Raw genomic sequence first — 25755 nt, 5'->3', positions numbered from 1 at the left:
CATGATCCCATGGTTGAAGAATACAGGTATATGCATCAACGCTTGGGAATATTGATATGTCAAAAATGTTTAAGAGCTTCTTCAAAAAATAGTCGATTTGTACATGTTTTCATATCCTTCGTTAATCGGAGGTTGTTATAATAAGTATTTTTTAGCAAATGTTTTTAATGTCAACTCAAAAAATTGTTTTGACAGTTCATTGACCCAGCAGTTGTGTCGATGCGACTACCTTTATTCTTCTACCATGCATGATCCATTTTCCAAAGATAGCGGCTAATTTTTATGTTTTTTGAACATAGAAAACCTAGTGAACCCTACAACTTGTAAGACGTACCGATTTTCGCTCCAATAAAAGATAAAAAAAATAAATTCAGTCTAGTAGACTTTGTAACAATAAATTGTAGCCCAGGCATCTAAACTTGCATTTATTTGCAATGGAGGTGCCTGAAACTCTTCCAGATATGGACCTTGATGTTACAGAAATAGTTGCAACTACTTCTGATCATCCCTTACCGGCGTTAGCAACAACAAAATTGCAAACAAAACAAAATGAGCGCAAAAGACAAAGACTGGAAAGCGTTCTGTCCCCCATAAATGTAGACATTTCTGATTTAAATAACCAGTTATTGAAACATAACATGCAAGACGACAATAGATTTGGAATTCTAGGAGCCCTTGCAGACATCAACATTGAATTGCCAAATCAAAATGATACTAATCAAAAACCCCAAAATCACAGCGTTGTTGAGCCAAAGACCAAGAAAACCTGGTGTCCTCCAATTTTTGTATTTAATGTGGATATAAATGCCCTAGTGGAGACCTTACGTAAATCCGTCCCAGAATCTTCGTTTAAAATAAAAAACGTTAACAGGGCAAAAAGCAAAATCTACTTTGCAGACCCAAAAGTACATGCCTCAATGATGGCTATACTCAAGGCCAAAAACGTACACTCCTACTCATTTACACCAAAGGAGCTTAAACAAGTCCCACTAATAATAAGAGACCTGTATCCAAACACAGATCCGGGAAATATCAAAGAGGAACTCGATATACTTGTTCCAAATACAGTGGCAAACGTAACGAAATTTAAAACGCCGAGGTCAATAAAAATGAACACCGACACGGGTCTTTTCCTAGTAACATTGTTGCCAGGCAAAACTTTCGGAGAAGTCTCCCATATACGTGGTCTACAAAACCAATCCATCTCCTGGGAAAAACCCAAAAAGAAAGAAGGCGATCCACAATGTCGTAGATGTCAAGGTTATGGCCACATATCCAGGAACTGCAACACTCCATATAAATGCGTAAAGTGCCGCGATGTTCACCTCCCAGGAGAATGTCAGCGTAAGAAATCTGACACCTCAGAACCCTTCTGCGTAAATTGCAACAAATCAGGGCATCCCGCAAACTATAGAGGCTGTCCGGCATACAAACAATACATAGCTGCCAAAAAGAAAAGAACTACTAAAGATATAGAAATTAAGAACATTGCACAAAACAACGTCAAAAAAGTCATAAATTCGTCCGATACTTACCATGGAAATTCTTTTGCAAGTCTTTTTAAACCGAACTCGGCATCTACGAACGGAAACATTCCAAAACCATCACTGATACAAGATTTTTTAAAACTTGCAAATTTATTCCTTGATCCTGAAGAACTAACATTAGAAGAAGAAATTCAATTGTTTTTAAATAACTTTAAAAACATGCCAAAAAATGAAGCCAAGAAGGAATTTTTGAGGCTTCTTACAAAAGTTAGGACTAATTATGGACCATAGGCTCATAAAATTCCTAACATTCAATGTTCGCTCACTTGTTGAAGCGAGTCGTCAAATTGAGCTGAAAAATATTCTCCACAGCGAAAAAATTGACTTTGCTCTTGTTCAAGAATGTCACCTTCGAAGGAACCGTTACGTCAAATTAGACGGATACAAATTTATTTACGACAACTCACCTATTGGAACAGCAGTAATAGTGAAAAATGACATAACTTTCACTCGAATACAAAAAAACGATATTGGCATTAATACTTCTTTCATACAAGTAGAAATTTCTTCAAACAACGGACCTAAAATGTTCTTGATTGGCACGGTATATATACCTTGCAGTTATCCTGTCAACAGTCTCGAAGCAGATCTAAATAAACTTTTGGAATTCTGTACTTCTTTTGATGGATTTATCATCGGTGGTGACCTTAACTCCAAAAATCCTGTATGGGGTGATTTAAACGAAAATTCAAATGGTAAAGTTTTGTTTTCATGGCTAAGCAACAACTCCTTAGATGTCACGCGGCTTTGTGACACCTCGCCGTCATACCCAAATGGACCGTCTTACTTGGACCATTTCTTAATCAGCCCACATCTAATAAACCATGGAATTCAAAACTACCACATATCTTCGCTTCCGACCTTTTCGGATCATTTTCCAATAAAACTTTCTTTGAAACTCGATGGTTCCAATCTAGTTCTGAAGCAACCAAAATTCTTCACATCTTACAAAAATACAAACTGGCATGATTTCCGTAGAAATTTGGAGACAATAACTCAACAAATTATGCCACCGACAAATAAAAATCTCGAAAACAATGAGATTGAAATGATCATCGAGAACTTCAACAATGAATTTAACAGCATTCACAGCTCTCATTCAGAAAAGATATTCATAAAAGACGGAAAATTCCCTCTTTCCGATAGAACTAAAAACTTTCTTAAAGTCAAACACCAATGGCAGAAAGAACTGAAAAAAATTTTCCACCGTACAGGAAACAGAATCAACCGTGAGTACATAATTCTCTCAAAACAAGTTCAATTACTTAAAAACATAATAAAGGAGCTCATAAAAATAGAATCTGCCAACATGTTTAGCAAAAAGCTGGAAAAAATCAAACCCGGACCATCAGCTTTCAAAAAAATTTCCCAATTTACAAAAAAAACAAACTCATCTTTTTGTCAAAAACTTCAACACGGCGACGGTATTATTACAAACAACACTGAAATTGCAAATAAGTTTCAATTATTTTATTCATCAATTTTCATAGAGAAATTGCCTCTACATCCAGTTCACGATCTGAATTCCAGGGTTTCATCGTGTATTGACGCCACAACACCTTACATTTACACTTTCAATGACGAATTCAATGTCCTGGACAATCCCGACTCCCATCATTTTACTACTCCTGAAAAAGTAAAGAGTGTTATTGCTACTACCAATTCAAAAAGATCTTGTGGATCCGATGGCATATCAAACTTTATACTTAAAAAATTTCCGGACTCAACAATAAGATTTTTCACCTGTCTGTTCAACAATTGCATCAACAATGGGTATTTTCCAATACAATGGAAACGCGCCCAAATCATCCCAATTAAAAAAAAGCCGAATGCTGTGTTTGTTGATGACTTTCGGCCAATTTCGTTGTTGTCCAACATTGGGAAAATCTTCGAGTTAATCCTGAAAGAAAAAATTTTGAATGAACTCACAATAGATCCGACCTCTGTCTACCAATTTGGATTTAAACCCGGACATTCTACCCAACATGCTCTTCTCAAGTTCCATAACGATATAACTTCTAATTTGCGGAACAAAATGTGTACCGTGGCAATATCGTTAGACATTCAAAGAGCATTTGATTCAATATGTCACGTCGGAATTATTTACAAATTAATAGAAATTGGCATTGACCCATATTTAATAAAAATTATGAAAAGTTTCTTCACATCAAGAACGTTTTCCGTCCACATAAATGACGCATCATCACCTCCAGGAGAAGTAAATAGCGGAGTTCCACAAGGCAGTATTTTGGCACCATTTCTCTTCAATCTATTCCTTCACGACTTCCCTCACATTAGTCAAAACTCAAAAGCAATTTTATACGCCGATGATTGCCTCATTTATGCGCATCACACATCACCATCAATTGCATTAAATAACGCAAAAAATCACCTTCAGAACATCAACAGCTACTACAAAAAGTGGGGTATACAAATAAACGCCGCGAAGTCTGTTGCAATCTGCATACGTAACGCCTCCGGAAAATGTCCATGGTACGTTGTCCCAGAGAGCAAATCACTACAACTGTCCTTGGATGGCGTAAACATACCATTCAGAACCTCTATCAAATATCTCGGCATCCAATTCAACAACTTAATGAAATTTAATTTCCATGCCCGCTCAATCATGAAAAAAGGAAAAGGTGTTTTAGCAAGATTTGCATATGTGTTAAACAATAAACACCTACCTCAAAAAACAAAACTCCTCCTCTACAAGGTAGCAATCCGTCCTATTTTGCTCTATGGATTTCCGATCTGGTTCTCTGTTTCCCCAACAGTGGCCAAAGAATTAGAAGTCCTGGAAAGAAAAATTATAAGGAAATGTATCAACAAAAACTTCATCAATGAACATAAACGATACTCAAACACCCACATTTATACTGCGTCAAATGTTGTTCCTCTTTGTGAATATGCCCAACGCCAACAATTAACATTCGTCGAAAAACTTGCCACGCATGAAAACTATCTGATGAATGAAATTTATGAAATTGAAAAAGAAATTTCCTGGTCACAATCCTCCTACCTATCATCTGTAGGAATTTTGAACGAATCGCTTGAAAGCCTTCTTGACCACAACTTGCCACAATTCTACCAAAAAATCGCGTCTGGCTGTCACAGAGGATAGATAAATAAGTTTATTCTTATTTACATTGTATACTATATAGCAACTTAATATACCACATAAGGTTCCATATAATTGTTTTTACATATAAGCTCACTGAGCACTCGATTATTATTATATGATACATTTATCTGTGATAATGTTATTTTACTACACATAAAAAAAAAGCTCTTTGAGCACTCGATTAACTGTGATAAACTATACATTAAGCATACAATTATATTTAAAAACTATCACTTTTATACCCTCTGTTCGACACTGTTTTAACAGACCACTTTGTTATTTAGTTTTTTAGTTTGTTTTGATTCCTTATTTATTATTACTGCAGACGTCAAAGCGCTGCTCGTATCAGCGGAGGCCGGGAGCAAGCCTCATTTTCTCTTTTCACCTTGCACGAAAAATAATACATTCTCATATTACGCTAAGTAGCATATCTTTACGACTTCACTGTATAATAGAACAAGACGACTATAGTTCTAAGTTAAACATGTTAACCATTCGATTTGTACGTACATTTACCAAAGAAAAAGAAGAAGACTCTAATAAAGTTTACTTTACTTTACTTTACTTTTTTGAACATAAACCAATGTAAGCCGAAACTACGTTGGGTTACGTTACGTTACGAACCACTAACCTGTTCTTATTTTTTTCTCTTTTCATTGACATTTGGTGTGTAGCCGTCTGTTTTGACAATTTCATTTTGACATAAATTAAGGTTAGAAAATTTTAACATCTCTTGTGAACTTGGTTTTCTTGTGCAAAATTAAGCAAGCAGGTAATTTTCTATAACAAAATTCATAAATTTTCGATGAAAATAAAAGTTAATTTGTTAAATTATGAAAACAAATGTGTTATTTGAATGCGTTCGTAACCAATCTAATCAAGAACGTTTTCTTTATTTTTACAGATTTTCTCTACTGACACCTCGGTTGCCGCGCATTACATAACTTGCAAAAATGTCTCAAGCTCCAGTCCGTGTATCTCCCTTGATCAAATTCTTCAGATGGTCTTTGTTGACTGTCGGCGTTGGCTACGGTGCCTTCCACCAGAACCGTTTGTCCAAGAAGGAGGAGAAGGTTCGTGAAATCGAAGCCCAAAAGAAGGCTGTACGTGATGCCAAATTGGCCGAGGAGAAGAAAATCAGTGCCGCCGCTGAGATGCGTGCCCTGGAGGAATTGAGCAAACCAACTCCCAAGAAGGCATAAGCTCAGCGGAGCAACAAGTTCATTGTAAATTTAGTTATATCTAATTAAAACAAAACAACATCAAAACGACATCATTTGGATTCAAAATCTATTTAGATGGTGTTTATCAATGTTTCGAGTGTGGTGACTACGGTGGATTCCAATTGGGGTTTTTCTTTCTTTTGATAATTTTCAGTTGCTTAAAGTGATGTTTTGTCTAAGAAAACCATTAAATCGGTCCCTCTTGTGGAAGTTGTAACAATAAAACGATATGATTGGTGTTTGTATTAAAGCAAGGCTCAATAGTGTGTTGTGGATACATATAACGCTGTACGTGTGTTCCAATGGTGCAACAAGAACATTTATTTATTTTCCAAAACAAATTTAATAACGAATACATCATACAAAGTAGCACTAACTTTTCATAACAAGTGATATAATAGATGCGTGATTTCTGACTAGGTATAGCCTTTTCTTCCACCACATTTGGATTTAATAGATTTGGAAGTTCCTCAATGCTCAATAGCTATTACAAAATCCTGGAGAGATAAGCTGAGGGTATGAATTAAATTAATTTTTTGAAGCCAAACCTTAAATCCATTGATACATTTATATATGAAGTATCTGCTGTTATTTCTTGTATTGAGCATATTTACCTTGAGTGTTACGTTTAGAGACCGAAATCGTTGAATATTCCTCTCTAGCCAATGATATTGGTTTCCATTAATTATCTACAATTTATCTATATCAACAACAGTTTAATGGTCATATTGACTTGGAATTTCACTCTGACCAATTCCACCTTGCAACAGCCAATTGGGGTGGAAATTCTAAGTGGAGCTAATAGTTTTCGGAGAACAAAATGCTACTATGGTTTTGTGTTCCCAGGCCAAAAATTAACAATACATATTGGGCCTCAAATATTTTTCACTATTCTTCGCAAAATTTTATATAAATGGGTTATCTGAAATATCAATCATTTGTACAAAATATGGGTCGGTTTACGTTTAGGTGTACTCTATACAAAGCATACCCCGATTTCAAGTATTTTATCCTTTTTAGACATACATGGTGATATAAACAACTGCAACAAAGTCAAACGCCATAATATTTTTTTTTTAATTTTATTAAACGAAGGCAAAAAATGTAGAAAATAGTTTAAGAATAAGTTTAGATTTGTTTCAATTGGTCACCTTAGGCACGAATTATGGCCATCAAACGGCCAATGAAACCGTAACACGCTGCCTGAATGTTGCTCTGCGGTATTTTGGTCCATTCCCGGCGAAGCGCTTGCTTGAGGTGATCGACACTTTGGTATTTTTTAGTGCCAACCTTACTTTCCAAAACATTCCAGACACAGACACAGAGAAACCTCATTTTGTAACAATTCTTGGGTGGAATGGTGGTTGGAATGTCCAAGGTCTGCGGCCAAAATGTTTGCGTGCCCAAGGCTTTAATACACCCTCGAGAATAGTTTCGCGATAATATTCGACATTTATCCTGATGCCACGGTGGATTAATGCGAGTGGAGAGCGACCATCGGCTGTTATGGCGGCCCACACCATCATCATGGCCGGCGCTTGAGTTCTGGTGGCCAACCGAAGGTGCACATTTTCAGCTGACCTCTTTGGCAAGTAAACACGATCATTTTGTTTGTTTACAAACTGCTGAACAACGAATGATTCCTCATGGAAGAAAACCAAATTCCTCATTTCACACTTTCAACCAAGCGAAGAAACTTTTTAGCTCTTTTGAGTCTATTTTCTTTCTGTTGCGGGGCAGATTTCCTGGCTGTACAACGTCCACCGGTGAAACACTGCAATGTTTAACCGCTCGCTTCGAAGATCCAGAAGTATCCATTCTGCAGAGAATATTGTTGCTGTAGCCAACGATGTCATGGAAGCGCCGTCGACATTGACCAGACGACGTGCCACGCAAATGGGTATCAGTCGACGGTCTTTACAGCGATTTTTGGGATGCCCTGGTGTCGTAAATGGTTTTGGAAAAATATTATTTGAGTCGATTCGACCCAAATTCTGACAATACAAGGAGTATTCAATGCAATCATTACACACGATGCGTTTACGAATAGTTACCGTTAAAAGATTTATTTCTTTGTCATTACGAATGGATTTTACATAAAAACATATCGTAACGAATCATCCATCAGGAAATCTCAAAACCAGTAAAACGTATGAGACTACTGTTCATAATATGTAACATACTTTTCGGCTGACAGAAACATTCTTTGATTTTCGGATTTTTGACCACTTATTGCTGTTCTAGAACATACACAAGTCTACAAGTTTTACAATTGCTTTCGATATTTAATTTATGGTCTGTTCCAGAACTGCAAAAGTTGTTCCTACTTTAGCCCATTTTCCTTTTATGATATCGAAAAAAATTGCCAAACTAGTAGATTCTTTCACATCTAGAGCATAAGTAGCATTTAAACATTCTCACAAGTTCTGGAACAGTGCGTATACATATGTGTTTATGTCATCATGGTACAATTACCAAGGTCATCTAATGCAATCATACGATTACAATTTTTTTAATTGATGCCCCTCATTGTCAAATTTATATTATGTAGTTGCCTTGCACAATAACAGAACGTAGAACAAAGCTTCCCCCTAAATACATTTTTTTCTGTCGAAACATATACGCATTTTTTGTATGTATGTATTATTTTGAATAAAAAATACAATAATTTGAAATGATTTCAAATTCAGTTGCAAAATAAATGCAATACAATATTGGAATAAAATTGTATTGTCCTACTATTATAGATTTAATCTCGTGGAATAGCCTCAAAATACCATTCTTGTTTCGCGAGTTTTCGCAATATAAGAATTTATATAAAATATGAAAAATAAACAAAACCAACTGTTGGTTTTTTTAGGTGAGGGTACATAAGCAGCTTGAAGTTTTCGCATGGTATATTTTGTGACATATCATAAAGGGGTGCCAGAGCCGCATTGGAATTCTGCCGCCGTTTCCCCATATAATTTATAATTTTACATTAATATGCCAAGCCATGATGCCATGTTGCTTATGTTCCCTCACCTTTATTGAGCCATGGTTAAACTTATTAAAAAAACATAAAGTGAATGAAGTTATTATATGGGGCCATACCAAAACGCGAACCTCTATGGACAATTTTTTTTGTGTGCATAAAAGTGACTAGGATTATCAGAATACGGAATATGGGCGCTCTGTAACAGGGCTAGAACCCATTATGAGTTACAAATATCAATTTTTAGACAAACCCGTGGAAAAAATTGGCAAAAATCATGAAAATACCGAATATCGGGAGGTACCGTTATATTGCAACTATACCAAAACGTGGATCTTTACATACAATATTTCGTCATACGAGCTAGAACCCATTATGACTTACAAAGAATAATTTTTAGACAAATCCGTGAAAAAATATAACAAAAATCACCAAAAAACCGAATATCGGTAGGTACCGTTCTATGGGAACTAAACGAAAACATAGACCCATATATTTCATTTTCAATACCAACCATGGCAGAAGAATCAGGTAGATGCATCAACGCTTGGGAACATTGATACGCCAAAAAAATTTAAATGTTTTTTTTTTCAAATATAAGTAGATTTTTATATTCTTTCTTAGACTACGTCAATCGGAGGCTATTATAATTCCCGTTTTTCAACAATTTTTACAAATTTAAATAATTTTTCATTCAACATTTTCAATTCCAAAATTGGTTTGACAGTTCATTGTCCAAGCAGCTGTGTCGACGCGTCTACCTATATTCTTCTACCATGATACCAACCATCCTAGACACAAAACAAATTGTTCTGCTAAATTTTGGCGCTCTACGTCAAATAATGTGGGCTGACGGACATCGTTAAATCGATTTAGAATTTTATGCTGATTATGAATATATATACTTTATGGGGTCTATGAGACTATTTCCAAGGTGAGGGTATAATGACAATACCGAGTTAGAGACGGGTTGCAATATGCTTTAGCAAATGAAGAGAGAACATTCACTTGCCACAAGTAAACTTTTAATATAATATTTTTTTAATATAATATAATATTTATTAGGGCTATCGGGCAAAAAACATAGTACAAAAAGGTAAAGTAGCGTTGATGCATCTACCTGTATTCTTCTACCATGGGGACCAGTAAAATGGAAAAGCTTATAACAGTTCCGTTAGTTTCTTTCAAGGAATAGTTTTATTGAACCCGTTCGTTTTCGAATGACAGATTTGTCAAATAGCTTTTTATGTTTTGATTTCTTTTGAACACTTTGATTTGATATATTTCTTTTGTTAAAATTTATAAGGTATATGATTGATTATATATCCTATATTTTTTAGTAATTAAAACATAATTATAAGCTGTTAAATAATATACTATAAAGTATGTGTATATGTGTTGTGTTCTAGACTTTTTTGCCGCGTAATATTTAAACGTCAAACATATGTCATTGGAAGGGAAGGCATGACATTTAATGGTGGGTGATGTCAACAGGAAAGATCAAGCAGCAGCAAAAAACTCGATAGACTTTGATAAAGAAAGGGCTACTGTTTTTGGAGCAGTCCATGCAGAGTTATACAAAATGACTCGCATTTTGGATGGGAACAACTCGAGCTTTAAGTAAAATCTATCCGATTTGTAATTTTTTCAAGAGTTACTACAAACAAATTTTTTGTGGGAGACGGACCCAACAACGCGGATATAATTAATTTTTTTGGATCCGGATTTTGAAGAATAAAATTAAAAAGTCAGAATATAATCATATTCCGTTGGGCTGGGCCGAACTTTTAATACCGTCCAACATTGAGTAAAGAAAATAAAAAAAATATTTTTATATAAAAGTATCTGAATTCAAACGCTTTCCACTTTAAACTACAAATGTCAATAAGACTGTTTGGATAATGCTGTTAAACTTTTCAAAAAAAAAAACCAAAGTGGGGTCACACCAAAACGAAAACCTCAATTTTATACTTTAAAGATTGTCATCTACCAAATCTACTTAAATACCAAATTTGAAAGAATTTCGTGTATAGATGTGTTTAGGATTATCAAAATACCAAATATCGGCATGTACCGCTGTATGTGAGCTATAAGAAAACGCGAACCTAACTATTCAATGTTCTGCCACCGGAGCTAAAACCCATTATAAACTAAAAATACCAATTTTTAGACAAATCTGAGGAAATATATGGCAAAAATCATAAAAATACTGAATATTCGAAGGTACCATTATGTGGGGGCTGGAGAACGTGGGTCTATGCATACAATTGAATGGAAATTAATAATATTTGTGGATGAAAAATATTTGTACAAATAATGACTTAACACTGTTTTGCTCTTGATTTAAATAAGCAAAGAGAAATTTGACTGGAAAGAGATATTTTTTTTCTTTAGCAGCGCTGCTTTAACCATTTTTTTGGCGTTTTAAGTCAGGGGGTAAGGCAGGGAATACCTAGGTTTCGAAAAGAGCCACCAATCAGCATCAGTTCCCTTGTTTATTTTCTGGGATATACTCCCCAGGATAATAGAAGATATTTTATTTAATTTTTGTAGTAATACAAAATAGTTATACCCTCCATCATAGTATGGAGGGTATATTAAGTTTGTCATTCCGTTTGTAACACCTCCAAATTTAGATTTTAGACCCCACAAAGTATATATATTCTTGATCAGCCTAGATTTCTATGTCGATTTAGCCATGTCCGTCCGTCTGTGGAAATCACTCTAGCTTCCGAACGAATTGAAGTGGATTGATACAATTTTACTCAAATATATATTATGTCTGCAGGATTTTTGGTATTGAAAATTGGCCATGAAGGTCAACGTTTTGGTATAGCCCCCATATAACGGTACCTTTCGATATTGGTATTTTGATGATTTTAGCGACAATATTCATCGGAATTATTCCAAATTTGGTATTTGAAGTTCGAAATGGATACTACAAACTAAGTTCGAAACTAAGTTCGAAAGTTCGAAATGGATACTACAAACTAAGACCCATATAACGCTACCTCCCGATATTCGGTATTTTGACGATTTTAGCTTCATTATTCACCGATTTTTTAAGTTTCGCATTTGAATATTGTAATGGCAAAAGTTACCTATACATGTCCATGTCGTCGCATAGACCCAAATATTACAGCTACATTCGGTATTCTTAAGATTTTAACAGAATTTTTAACGGATTTTATTGTTTTTGAGAATTGCCAAAATCGTTCCAAATGGTGGAGGGTATTCAAAGATCGGCCCGGTCGAACTTACAGCTTTCTTAATTGTTTTTAAATAATAAGTTATTTAATTACATTCGCTGATTGCCTTCCCAGTAGTTACTGTCTACTGTGGCATTGACTAGTTGCTTTCTTTCCCCTTATTTAAGATTCTGCTACTTGGTTGAAATTGTACATAAGGTTGAATAATATTCCCTAATAAACTCATCATTACCTTAAAAGTTCAATCCGGAAATGCGTCCTTAATTTGGTGGGTTTTTGGTTTTTACCAAAAGAAAAAACATTCTTGCTGATAATTTTCAGAAAAAATAAAACAATAGAACCAATTTGTCACCAAAGGACAGACTTGACAAAAGTTTGTGCTCCAAGTGTTGTTAAAAAATTGTTAATATATTTATACCCTACAACACTATGTGTTGGGGGTATTATAAGTTTGATTGGGCCAAAAATTATGTAACACCTCGAAATATTGGTTTCCCACATAGGAAAGTATATATGGATCTTCCTATCTCGCCGAGCGGAGTCGGTCTAGCTATGTATGTCCGTCCGTCTGTCAATGTTAATTTGTAATCACTCTACAGGTCGCAATTTTAAATGGAGGTGGGGCTATGGCCAGAAAAGAAGCCTAGATCGCATAAAATTTAGGGGTTGAAATGGACCAAAAACTGATTTTTCTGATTTTGCAGTTGCTCTACAGGTCGCAATAAGAGACCAATTGAAGCGGAAGTTAGCATGTGCCTATGGGCTATGCAGAAACCTTCCAAATTGGTCATCGGGTAATATTTAGTGGGTGAAATAGACCATAGCATTTGTGTTAAATAAAAGTCAAATTTTCCATTGAACGGCGAATATTTTTAATCCCGGCGAAATCACAAATATACGAACAGGACAATTCTGACCGTTACGTAGATGTCGATAATATATATATATATATATATATATATATATATATATATATATATATATATATATATATATATATATATATATATATCGGATATATAGCGAAATATATACTATGCATATATACAAAAGAAGGGGATGTTAGCTAGAATTCTTATATCTCAAGAATGGCTGGACCGATTTTGACAAATATTATCAATTCAGAATGCCCTCTTGGCATAAAAGTATAAAATCTAATAAAATCGCATAAAAATGCCAATAATGACGTCAACATAGATTTTGTAGTGTTTTTTGAAATTTTTTTATTTTTTTCATATTTTTTATCGCTTTTATGAAGTGTATATTTTGTAAAAATTTTTCAGCTTACAACACAGGTTGGGTTTGTTATATAATATATAATTATCGTCTGATCCTCACGAAAATTTCCACAAGGTTAGGATTTGGCTAAGAAGGGCTAGGCCTATTGTTTTTAAAGATGTCCACAATATATTTATTATTTTTGGGACAGCGGGTAGAATGAACCTCTACTTTTTATATCCTACACCACATAGTGGTAAGGGTACTATGTCTGTGCATTTGTTTGTAACATGGAGAAGAAAACGAGATAGACCCATAGTTCCTTTTGGTGATCAGCATAGAATCACATTTTGAGTCGATTTATGCATGTCCGTCCGTCTGTCTGTCCATCCATCTGTCGATGTCGCATTTATTATTCGATGGAAATGAAATTTTCTAAATAACATGTGCTTCAAATTTGGTGAAAATCGGTTCAGATATAGCTATAGCTCCCATATATATGTTTCATCCGATTTGCTGTTTAAGTCCCTCACATTCGTAATATGCACTCCACGAGACTGATATTTTGCACCAGATATCAGATACAGCCAAGCAATTCATGATTCAAATTTTATCAAGATCGGTTCCGATTTGGATATAGCTCCCATATATATCTTCATCCGATTTTAGGTTTCTTGTACACCAAATGGCTAATATCAGTCCAAATGGTGTGAATTTTGGCAATTCAGACCGATAGTATAGAAATAAGTATTTCAAATGTGGTACACGATACAAGAATAATATTTATAATATTTGGTACTAGATATCAGATGCAGCCAAGAAATAGCTGTTTTCAGATTTGGATATAGCCTCCATATATATCATTATTCGATTTCAGGTTTATTGTGCACTAAATAGCTAATATTAGCCCAAATGCAGTGAATTTTCGAAATTCAACCGAGTTTAGCATAGAAGGAAGAATTTCAAATTTCAAAGAGCTTAGTAACTGCAATATAAACCTTTCTTTTAAGAGAGTGCTACTAAATATGCATAGTTGAGTAGGGTATCATATAGTCGGCCCGGCCCACTTTTGAGCCTTCCTAACTAGTTTATTCTGATTTTGTTGACGAATATAGCCAAATATAGATAAGTTTAAATTTAGAGATGCAGAGGGGCCTCCTGCTTTTGGAGATGATCGCAAAATATTTAGGGGATTCGAATGAACCAAAAAAAAAAAAATCATGATCACTCAATTGAAACCAATTGACACGGAATTTTGCATGAGAAGAGAGTTCGGACAGGGAAGAATTCTAGCATTTTGGATGACCATTGGATTATATTTAGCTATAAAATGGACCACAACAAGTAACAGCACGATTGGACAAATGTCCCTGGTCAAAATGCTTAGGGTCATACCTGGGAAGTGCTCCGTGACATAGCCTTTGCTCACTTGTTTTGATATGTTGTTATTTTTTGAGTTGTAATAACGGTATATTTTATACATATGCGTTTGCGGTGGCCTTATTTAAATAATAAATTTTAATTTCAGTTATTGAAAAAATATTATAGCAAATTTTGATTTGTTGACTACTATAGTCATGCGTGCCTGCGTGTGAGTGTGTGGCAAGGGAATTCCATTAAATCGATATTTTGCCAACTATTATAGGTAGGTATTCCATAGTTTGTATGTACATGCATATGTACATATTTGCATAAACAAACTAAAGTGTTAAAGTTTAGTGTTACAATTTTGCGCTATAATTGCTCATGCAATATTGAATATTGTCTGGGAACACGCAAGCCTCTTCATCGCTGTATGTCCATTAAAGAAATTCAGTAGCTGTTAAAGGTAACAGCTAAGTTGTTTTTTTTTCTTTCAATTCTTTAGCTTTTAAATAAGCGTACGTTTGCCATGGCGGAATTTGTAGATAATTTGCCGGATGAAGCAAAACTTGTGGCTGATAAAGGTTTGATTTTATTTTTTTTTTCTAATTTCTTATATTTTGATATAATTGTATATGACTTTTTTTTAGCTAAAATCAAAAGTGCAGATCAAGCTATATTGACACCAACCGCCCACTTGTTGTTGCAAGAGAGTTCACCACATGATATTTATGTACTTAAGGCGTCTGCAGCCAAAGTGGTGGCCAAGGAAAGTATCAAGGGTAAGTGTAGCACATATTATTTATTTATTTTCAATTAATACAGTTACTTAACCCAAGGGGCCATGGACAGTTCCAAAAATTTCTTTACATTACTGCTCTAAATTACATTAGGAAACACACCGGCAGTAAAATAGAAAACTTGACGTTTATGGGGTCAATATTAGAAGGTAGAGCTAAAAATTCTCGGATGAATGCTCTTCTGCCCTAAAACTGGATTTCAGAAAAAAATCTCACCCAAAAATGTATCACATAGGTCAGTGTTATACCCAGATATGCATCTATAAGCCAATTTGGAGGTCAAACTAGTAAACAATAGACGGTTCCATGTGAAATGTGTAAAAATGGTAGAAAGAGTTACAATTTTAGTGTTGGTCCGTGCCAAACGACCCCTGAATTCGTCCTTGACAAGCTTTTTCTGTTGGCAAAGTAAGTTTTTTTAGAAATTGGCAAAGTAAGTTCATGATTTGGATTTTTTTAAGACGAGGAGCCTTAGATCGAAGTTATGTGATGTATAAATGCAAATTTTTTGAACCAGAATTGTTCTTAGCTCAACTGAAAAGGACTCCTTGGATCGTGTTGTTGTGTGACTTCGATATTGTCGGTATCGAAGATACAGTATTACTGTCGGGGTACCGACTCATTATAACGGACCTTCGTTGATACCGTTGATGAATCATAAATTTGCTTTAGTTTCAGATCTACTTGATCTTCCCTACTGTATGAAGTGGGCGCGTTTAAGTTTTGGCTGTGAAGCTTTGGATAAATGTACACAAGGTGGTATTGTCACGCGAGGAATTACCGAAATTTGTGGCGTGGCCGGATCGGGGAAAACACAATTGTTGCTGCAGTTGTCACTGATGTCTCAGCTACCATTGGAATTTGGTGGTCTGGGAGCTGGTGTTGCTTTCATTTGTACAGAACATGCGTTTCCATCTAAACGATTACATGAACTTTCCAAAACGTTTACTCAAAAGTATCCCTCCATAAATATAAACTATTTGGCCCAAGTTCACGTCCAGCAAATACACAATAGTGTAAGTATCAAATTAGTAGCATAACAGTTTATATTAATTTGGCTATATTTCCTCGTTGTTTTTTTTTTGTATTTTCCAGGAACAATTGTTAAAGTGCTGTGCGGAACATTTGCCGCCATTAATGGCTTCCGAACGTATACGCTTGATTATCATTGATTCAGTGGCAGCAGTTTTTCGAACATATAGCGACTTTATACAACGTGCTCGAGATATGCGTAAATTGGCGAATTGTCTACTTAATTTAGGCGATAGATATAATTGTGCAGTGATTTGTGTAAATCAAGTAAGTTATTGTTCTGAACAATATATTTTCCTTTAGCAATTTTGAGTTTTTTTTTTAACAATTTTTCCGTGGTAGAAGTAGAAAAGTACGAAGTATTCCAATTTCATGCACCATCTAATACGGATAAATATATATATATATATATATATATATATATATATATATATATATATATATATATATGTATATATATATATATATATATATATATATATATATATATATATATATATATATATATATATATATATATATATATATATATATATATATATATATATATATATATATACTAGCTGGCCCGGTCCGCCGTTGCCGGCCCGTAGTTTTAGTCTTTAATGCAAATCTTGCATAGCATAATATTTTACAAATCTAGCTCATAAAGGTGAACAAATTTTAATATAAATATTGATTCGACTAAATAGATATAAATAAATATGGAAGGAGGGCAAAATAATTTCTGATTAGCATACCATAGCACCTCAAATTGCGCATTAGAGTCCCCAAAAAGTCTATGTTCTTGTTCATAGTAAAATTCAATGACGATTAAACAATACCCGCGTTGTTGTCCGCCAATCAGTAAACATCACTATAGATCGGCGGGCCTGGGAACTGTACCAAAATATTTACGTATGTTGACATTTTTCTGTAAGATGGTTCTCTACTCACAAAGTAGCCTAAATACAGCAAATAATGGCCAAATCAGTTGAAAAACATGGCCACGGTCACAGCTGAAATCAGGGATACATTTATATAAGGGTTATACCAAAACGTGGCCCAACCAATATTCTCTTGGGGGCCACAAATTCAATAGAAAACTAAATTTTCTTTTCTGGCCACCAATTAGATGTAAAAGTGGACTTGGGGATACTCCAATGTGGGGACTTTACTTAAATAAATTCCTATGTGGCAATTATCTGTATGATGGTTCCCTACCCCAGGGTAGCATAAATACAATTTTTAGATAAATCAATTAATGAATGTGGTCAAGACCAAAATGGGCCCTACTCCGAAAATTTCAAACTTTATGACTTATGACAAACTTAAAAAAGTGACCAAGACACCAAAATAGCTTAAATCATACGATGTTTATATAAATATGAAATCGGGTTGTACCCTTATCCATGAGTTATGATCGATATCATGACCTGCAAAAGTGATTTAAGGTATCTTAAATGTTTGGGAAGAATTTCTGGCAGGATAGAAATCCTTTTCTTACTAAGAGTCCCATTCGCTCTACTATTTTCCATCCTTTATATTTGGTATTTTTCTGAATGTACATTGGACGGATTATTGTGACAGGAAAGAAGTAGTTCCGCGCTTTGAAATGAGCCCCATTAGGCTTTTTCGGTAACTTTTGTTTGTTCAAATGTGTTCGCATCTTCCAGCTGAACCACGATGTCGGCCCTGGAGTTGAAAGGTATATGTCAGTTAACATCGTATTTCCCACTTATTTAATTTTTTGGTGAAAATTTGTATATAGTGAAAAATTATTCTTTATTTTATTCACAAAAAATTTACTGAATTCAATTAGATAATACAAATTGAAAAAAAAAATTGACAAAAGAAGAATAACACATTGAAAAAATCTTCAACTTGTTCGCTGATTTTTTACAGCAAATGTTTAAAGATCCTTATATAGTTTGCCAATAGAATATACTTCTATTTTAAAATTCGATTCCATTAAATTATTTCGACATCATCTATTCCGTTTCGCCACCACATAATTCGGTACTACACTTCTATGTAACCCGCCATCAATTTCAGTTCTCAAGAAATCAAGTCAATTAAATAAATTGGTATTAATATTTGAATTCAAAAATAAAATATAAAAAAAACACTACAAATGTACATTAGAAAAAAGTAAGTCAAAATGAAAAAAAATCATGCAAAATAAAACATTACTATTGTACATTTGAAAAGTCAAAATGAAAATGTTAATATATCACATTTTTTCGCGATTTTTTTGGATATTATCCTTTTCGGAGAGGAGACAATTCCGAATTTGTATGAATTGTTAAAATTAGTCCAGCGGTTCTTAAGTTATAAGCGTAGTAACTAACACAACTTTCTTTTATATATATAGATATATAGTATGGGCAAATTTAGAATATCCAATTTATGAAAAATCATAAATTTCATAGTCATCTCAGGTTTCTGGCAAAGTGAGATATATTTATATATAGCAAGTAGTCAGGAATCGCTGACTTGTTTCGCAATTTATGGCAGATAAACGTATTGAAAACTGTGGCTCTTTGTGGGTGAGGTACCAGAAGAGGTTCTTAGATATTCACAACAGATCTTGTGTTTGCAAAAATATGTGTCTGTGTGAAATTTGAAGTGAATTGAATGCCTGAAATAAAAAAAACAAAACGCTCAAAGAAAGCGAAATCTTTGAGCGTTTTGTTTTTTAAAATCTTGAACCCTATGTGGAGCAGATAGCAAAAGAGGTGGTCCGCTTTCTACCATCTTTATAACAGACCTTGTGTGGATGCAAAAATATTGAGATGTACCAAGTCTGGAATGGAATCGGATGTTAATTTCGCGTTTTATGAGCTTCATTCATATACAAAATTTTGACCCTTTTTTGGGGGAGGTACCAGAAGGAGAGGACCGATATATCCCATCTTCATTGCAGATCTTTTGTTAGTAGATATAATGGTATGTGTGAAAGAGAACCTGATGCTTATTTCGGTTTTTATGACCGTTATTCAATTGTTATTATTCCAAATTTGACCCTTTGTGGCGGAGGTACTGGAAGAAATGGTCCGATCTCTAAAATCTTTATAACAGACCTTGTGTTAATAGAATTATTGTGATGTGTGTAACAATGTGTAACAATGACAATCGGACTCCTACATCATATCATGGTACAATGATATCAAGGCAGGGCTAATATACCATATAATTTTAATTTTTTTATTTTCTTGGCTTAATATGTCATCTTTATTTGTTTATGTATGTGTTTTCTTTTCAATAACAAAAAGTTTGTTCAGAAAATATTCAAATTCGGGTGTTTTCAAAATGTTTATTTCAACGTATGTATCGACAAAATCTAGGGTTTTGTAGCGAAATAATTGTTTAGAGATATATAGTACATGATTTTGAAAAGAAGTGTTGATTTTTCATTCAGTTATCGCGTTTTTCAATTATTTATTCAAAATAAATGCAACAAGTTGTTTGATTTTTTATTGTTTTGATACTAATTCTGACATTACAAGCCAAACAGGTAGACCTCTATACTTGCAATTTTTTCAAAGTTGACCTACCTTCTCTTATGTGGCGTTTCCACTGCACTTGATTCGCTCTCTATTCGTTGTTTGACCCTTAACTATGAAAAAACTACTTAATTCTTCACACAAAATTTCCTGAGCGAACACTCATATTTGTACGTTGTTCAAATCAAATCACTTTCAGAACAACGAAAAAATATGTCTCATCCCTAACAAATGAGAGCATTTATCGAAAAAATAAATTATGACATTTAAAAATTAGAAATAGGAAAATTTAATGAAATTTTAAAATTTTTTTTTTGTAAAATTATGAATGAAAACTACAATGTTGAATGGCGTATGTACATTCAAACGAAAGTACATTTTGTTTTCTCTCTCATCCGAGGTACGCATTTTGTCCACGAGTTGAAATTTTCACAGAAAACTGCAAACAAAAGAGGCAATATTTTCAAAATGTTTGTATTGACAGAAAAAATATTTAACAAGTGTCTCTCCAGCAGAATTTAAAAATAGAAAAATACAAAAATATATTCAAAATGTCAACATTTACACAAAAAGTTGAAAACGTGAATGAAAATTATAAAATTATTGATATAATAAATCTTTGGGAGAAAAACAATCATTTATTCTATTCATATTAGTGAGAATTTAATGTAATTTATTAAAATTCCCATTAAAATCAACAAACAAAATTTTTGAAAAAAGGAATTATTTTACTATGAATTACGAATCGTGCCGTATGAACGGGTTAATTCGTGTACCTAATTCTGAGAGCGAACAACGTTGTTCGGTTTCCAATGGAAACATGCTATAATTCTGAGAGCGAACAATGTTGTTCGGTTTCCAATGGAAACATGTTATTACGGTTCGGTTATATAGTTATAGTCAAATTATCGATTTTTTTGGACCCGGATTTTTTATAAAACCCCCAAAAAGTCAAAAAAGGGCCCATTATGGGGGACAACAAAATTGATGCCAAATTATAGCTGACACTCTTACCTTTCCAATTTAAACTAGGGTTGTTCCCGAATTAGAATTTAATACTGATCATGAATATATACACTTTATGGGGTATATTTCGGCATGTTACAAACGGGATGAATAACTTTTTTGTAAACTTGGTCAATAGGCTGGTGACAAAGTGAATAGCATGGTGCATGGTGCATTACAAAAATCGAACTATATGCCAACATTTTTTTACGTTTTGTTAAATGTAGGCCCTGGTTCACTGTTTGTTTATCGTTCGCATTGTGATTTTCTAATTTTAATCACAATAATCACAATTTAAATTGTTATCACATTGTAAATCATATATTTTTATATAAATAAATACATAAAAGTATATGTTAAAATAAACAAATACAAATTAAATAAACAGAATTGCTGTTATTTGGAACAGAGCTATTGTCAAAAAAAAAATGCAAATGACGTCCGTTCTTATTAAAGTGTGTCTATGGTTTTTGGTTTTTGCTGGCATATTGCTTGTTTTTTAAATATCCGTAGACAAACAATTTTAAAATGGGAAATAAATTGGAAAGAACAAGCCGAATGGATGCCCAAATCCAAAGATGTCCTAATGAAGTACAGGCCTATATTGAAGATCTGGAAGATACATTACGACAATATAAAGGGAGTGATGATAACGCTGTAAAACAACATATCGAGGGATTGAGAGCCCGGATTTCGGAACTGCAATCTATAATTCAAGAATACAAATCATTGGAAAATCAAAATTCTGATCTAGCAATAAAATATAGTTCTGCCATTGCTGAATTGGAAGAGTGCCGAAAATCCAATGCAATTAAAGATGGTAAAATTGCTACATTGGAAGTAAAATACGACAGTGTCATGAGCAATGCACACAGTATGAACAATGCGAATGACGAATTACAAATGAAATATGAGAGTGCCATGCAGACGCTTGAGGACCAGAAAAGTAAGATGGAACTCGCGTTTCTCGATCTGGGAAACGTAAGAGCCGAATGCCAGGAGCTTCGCCAAGAAAATTACAATTTAAAGTTAAGAAATCAATCTGTCACAAGTCAACAGAAAGGCTTGAATGATGAATTGCAAACAAAATATAAGAGTGCTGTGCTAACAATAGAGGAGCGGAATGGCGAGATCAATCATATGATTTCCAATTTGGCTCAATTGGAGGCAGAGTGCCAGGAATTGCGCCAAGCAAATAAAAATTTGAAACTACAAATCGAAGCGAATAAACAAAATCCATTTGAGAATGGAAATCAGACTGCCATAAGCAAGCAAATAGCCTTTGAAGAACACTATAAGGAGCTGGATAATAAATATGTTGATATGCAGGAGAAATTATTTCAAATGGAATTGCAGAATCACGAATTAAGAACCAGGCTAGAGGAGGCCAATAAAAATTTGAACAGATCCCAACAAGTCACAGCGGAACAACAGACAGCGACTAATACCCCTGACACTACAACAGCACCCGTCGATGTTGGTACCTCATCAGCCACACCTGAAACCATGCATTCACTTTCTTCCAGCGATACAAGAACCGGTGAAAATAATGTTTTAATAAAAGGATTCGACAGCTCACTGGATAACAATGAAATAAAGTGTATGATCTTAACAATGGCCGACTTAATGGATTTGCAAATAAAAAATTCTGATATAACAAATATCAGTCGAAAAGAATCCAAATCCTCCAGGAAATCTAATCGAGCGCTTATCGTTGTGGAATTAAAACAAATTAAAATTAAAAATAACATGCTTAAAAATAAGGAACAATTAAAGAACTTCGACTCGTTCAAGGACATTGAAATTTGGGACTATATTAGCGACGATGTCCACCAGCTGTTTCAATATGCAAAAGATTTAAAAAATCATGGCTTTCAAGCGGTTTATTGGAAAAATAATAGCGTTTATGCCATAAAGAATCGTACAACCAACAGTCGCCCAATTCTTATAAAAACCATCAATCAAGTTGATGAACTCAAAAATGGTTCTTAGTTGGATGTTTACGTGCGAAATCAAAACGTGTCACTTGAACTTTCTTTATCTAAAGTGCTTTTTCTTGCTTTATCTATAGAATATATGTATATAATGTTAATTTTATAAATACAGTATATGTTATTGTTAATTAAAAGTTTATATTTTGGCAATATCACTTCTATGACTGGGTTACTAGAATTTTGTTTGCACTTCATACATATATAATATTAAGGCCTTGGTAAGATTATAGGTTCAAATGTAAACAATTTTGGTTAAAAAATGCGCAGGTACTGTATACGAGAGGAAGATGGAAGAAATATTTGCACAAAAACTCAGCCGATATTTAAAATGTGTTCAAGTTATTTGAAATGTGTTCATTATTAACAAATTTGAAAGTACATCTCGAAACCCTGGAATATATTTTGATTTAGAAATGAATCAGTTATAAACTCAAGTACATGGTGATATAAAAACGGCAACAGAGTCAAACGCCATATTTTTAAAATTTTTTCTTTAAATTTTATTGAATGAAAGCAAAAAAAGTCGGATATAGCATCAAATTTTAGAACAGATTTAGTTTAGATTTGTTCGAATTAGTCACCTTTAGCACGGATTATGGCCTTCAAACGGCCAATGAAACCGTCACACGCTGGCCGAATGTTTGCTCTGCGATATTTTAGCCCATTACCGGCGAAGCGCTTGCTTGAGGTAATTGACACTTTGGTATTTTTATACCCTTCTCCTTGGAAATGAGGGTATATTAACTTTGTCATTCCGTTTAACATCCCTAAATATTTGTCGTAGACCCCATAATGTATACATATTCATAATCAGCATAAAATCCTACGACGATTTAAATCACGATACAGCCCACATTATTTGACGTAGAGCGTCAAATGGTATAGCCTCCATATAACGGTACCTCCCGATATTCGGTATTTTGATGATTTTTACCACATTTTTTTTCACGAATATGTCTAAAATTGGTATTTGTGTGTCATAATTGGTTCTAGTGTTTCCATTACCCTAAGGTGGAGGGTATTAAAAGTTCGGCCCGGCCGAACTTAATGTTTTTTTACTTGTTAGTACCAACCTTGCTTTCCAAAATACTCCAGACACAATAGTCCAACGGATTGGTATCCGAAGACTCTTCTTGGGTGGCGCGTACTGAGTGCGATGGTGCTGAGTCCTGTTGGAATGTCCAAGGTCTGCGGCCAAAATGTTTGCGTACCCAAGGCTTTAATACACCCTCCAGAATATTTTCGATAATATTCGCATTTATTCCGATGTCACGATCGATTAATATGAGCGAAGAGTGACCATTGGCTGTTATAACGGTACATTTCGTTCGACCGATATTAAAGGGTGTATATATTAACATTTTTCGGTCGAAACATGGCTGAAATTTTATTTTTTGCATTTCTTATTGTAGGTCAGTAAAAGAGTAGCTCTACGTATTTTAACGACCCGTAGTTTAGGGTTTTAATACAATAATTTAATTTTTTTTAACTTAACTTAATGTCATTTTAACATGTTGAAGTAGTTATAGCCTCTACATTTGATAGGGGGGTATATTAAATTTTTTATTCCGTTTGTAACGCCTCTAAATATTCGTCGGACACCCCATAAAGTATATATACAATTCTAAGTCGATTAACGATTGTATGTCGATACAACCCACATTATTTGCCGTAGAGCTTTGACATTTGGCACAATAGTTTGTATTGTGTCTACGATGATTGGTATCGGTCAACGTTTTCGTATATCACCCATTATTTCAAATTTGGTATTTAATTCTCGAAATAGATAACAATCTTTGTAGTAGACAATTGTCTATATAGGTTCACGTTTTGGAAGTGCGGCCCTTAAACGGTTCCACCCACTTTATGGTATTTTGAAAACTTTAACTGCATTCACCAACTGATCTTTCTGGTAGTTTAAGTTTAAAGTGGAATGGGTTCAAGTATTGAATTCAGTTACTTTTAGTTATAAATGTTTTCTTCATTGAAATTTCGATCCGACCGAAATTAACGAACTTTAAATCATGAACATGAAATGGAATAAATTTAAACTTAATATTAAGAACATACTGGAATATTTACACAATTCTTTAAAGATATAAATTATTTATTAGCGAAATATTGAGAATAAATTTACATCAAATGGTCTACTTACTTGAAACAATAAATTTCATTTATATAATGCATTTCAAAAACTTTTTCTAAAATAAATATTTTTTTTGTCATTTTCAGGTAACCAGCATTAGTAAAAAACAATCTGAAATACCATGTTTGGGTCTAGCCTGGTCGCATTTGGGTCGTACACGTTTGCGCATCTCTAAAGTACCCAAACAGATCAAGTATGACGACAAGCTTCTTACCGTGCGTAAACTCGAGATTATCTACTCACCTGAAACACCAATAGCCTATGCTGAATTTCTCATAACTGGCGAGGGCATTGTTAATGTTCCCTAGGAATGGTTGAAATTGCAACTGAAAAATAAAATGCTCTGGAGATTTCCATAAGTTTTTGTTTCTTCTTGCATAGAATATAGATTTTTTTTATTTAATATAAGTATGTATTATGTTTATGATGACTGTTAAGTTTTTTTTTCGGTTTTTATTTTTTGTTCACTTATGTTTTTTTTCTTTGTAAAGCTAAATATATACTTCTTTTGTACATTCAAAAAATATTAATTGTATTTCCATTGTAATTACAAACATTCGTAAGTATTTTTAGATTAAATCTTTTAATTGGAGAAAATTTAAGAACGAAAAATGCTAATATCTATGTACATATAAA

The 25755-nt window shown here is 33.9% G+C and overlaps 2 protein-coding genes and 1 long non-coding RNA gene across 11 annotated transcripts; 2 read left to right on the top strand and 1 right to left on the bottom strand.

The window, feature by feature from the left end:
• Positions 1 to 3002: 3002 nt before the first annotated feature.
• Positions 3003 to 5201, bottom strand: LOC131804764 (uncharacterized). 9 transcript variants are annotated; one of them, XR_009343261.1, is made up of 6 exons: positions 4725 to 5201; positions 4570 to 4655; positions 4420 to 4512; positions 3755 to 4344; positions 3254 to 3447; positions 3003 to 3175 (listed from the first exon to the last, which is right to left on the bottom strand). It is a non-coding gene; the product is annotated as an uncharacterized LOC131804764 (long non-coding RNA). The 9 variants fall into 9 exon arrangements; XR_009343266.1 differs by having other exon boundaries at positions 3291 to 3447; XR_009343263.1 differs by having other exon boundaries at positions 3003 to 3447; positions 4420 to 4508; positions 4725 to 5199.
• Positions 5202 to 5300: 99 nt separating this feature from the next.
• LOC131804792 (ATP synthase subunit e, mitochondrial-like) lies at positions 5301 to 6122 on the top strand. Its single transcript, XM_059127987.1, has 2 exons — positions 5301 to 5443; positions 5576 to 6122. The coding sequence occupies exon 2, from the start codon at positions 5625 to 5627 to the stop codon at positions 5871 to 5873; it is 249 nt and encodes an 82-aa protein (XP_058983970.1). The 5' UTR covers positions 5301 to 5443; positions 5576 to 5624; the 3' UTR covers positions 5874 to 6122.
• Positions 6123 to 15069: 8947 nt separating this feature from the next.
• On the top strand, positions 15070 to 25520 carry LOC131800568 (DNA repair protein XRCC3-like). Its single transcript, XM_059127966.1, has 6 exons — positions 15070 to 15088; positions 15163 to 15241; positions 15308 to 15439; positions 16130 to 16473; positions 16553 to 16756; positions 25206 to 25520. Exons 2-6 carry the CDS (start codon positions 15187 to 15189, stop codon positions 25425 to 25427), a joined length of 957 nt encoding a protein of 318 aa, XP_058983949.1. The 5' UTR covers positions 15070 to 15088; positions 15163 to 15186; the 3' UTR covers positions 25428 to 25520.
• The last annotated feature ends 235 nt before the right edge of the window (positions 25521 to 25755 follow it).

This window comes from Musca domestica, unplaced genomic scaffold (assembly GCF_030504385.1).
Source record: "Musca domestica strain aabys unplaced genomic scaffold, Musca_domestica.polishedcontigs.V.1.1 49, whole genome shotgun sequence".
Lineage (NCBI taxonomy): Eukaryota > Metazoa > Arthropoda > Insecta > Diptera > Muscidae > Musca > Musca domestica.
This window is presented reverse-complemented; position numbering and strand designations above follow the sequence as displayed.

Coding starts and splice junctions, on each gene's coding strand:
- LOC131804792 (XM_059127987.1), top strand. CDS start 5,625: ATGTCTCAAGCTCCAGTCCGTGTATCTCCCTTGATCAAATTCTTCAGA.
- LOC131800568 (XM_059127966.1), top strand. CDS start 15,187: ATGGCGGAATTTGTAGATAATTTGCCGGATGAAGCAAAACTTGTGGCT. Junction 15,242..15,307: donor AAAACTTGTGGCTGATAAAG/GTTTGATTTTAT, acceptor ACTTTTTTTTAG/CTAAAATCAAAAGTGCAGAT. Junction 16,474..16,552: donor TCCAGCAAATACACAATAGT/GTAAGTATCAAA, acceptor TGTATTTTCCAG/GAACAATTGTTAAAGTGCTG.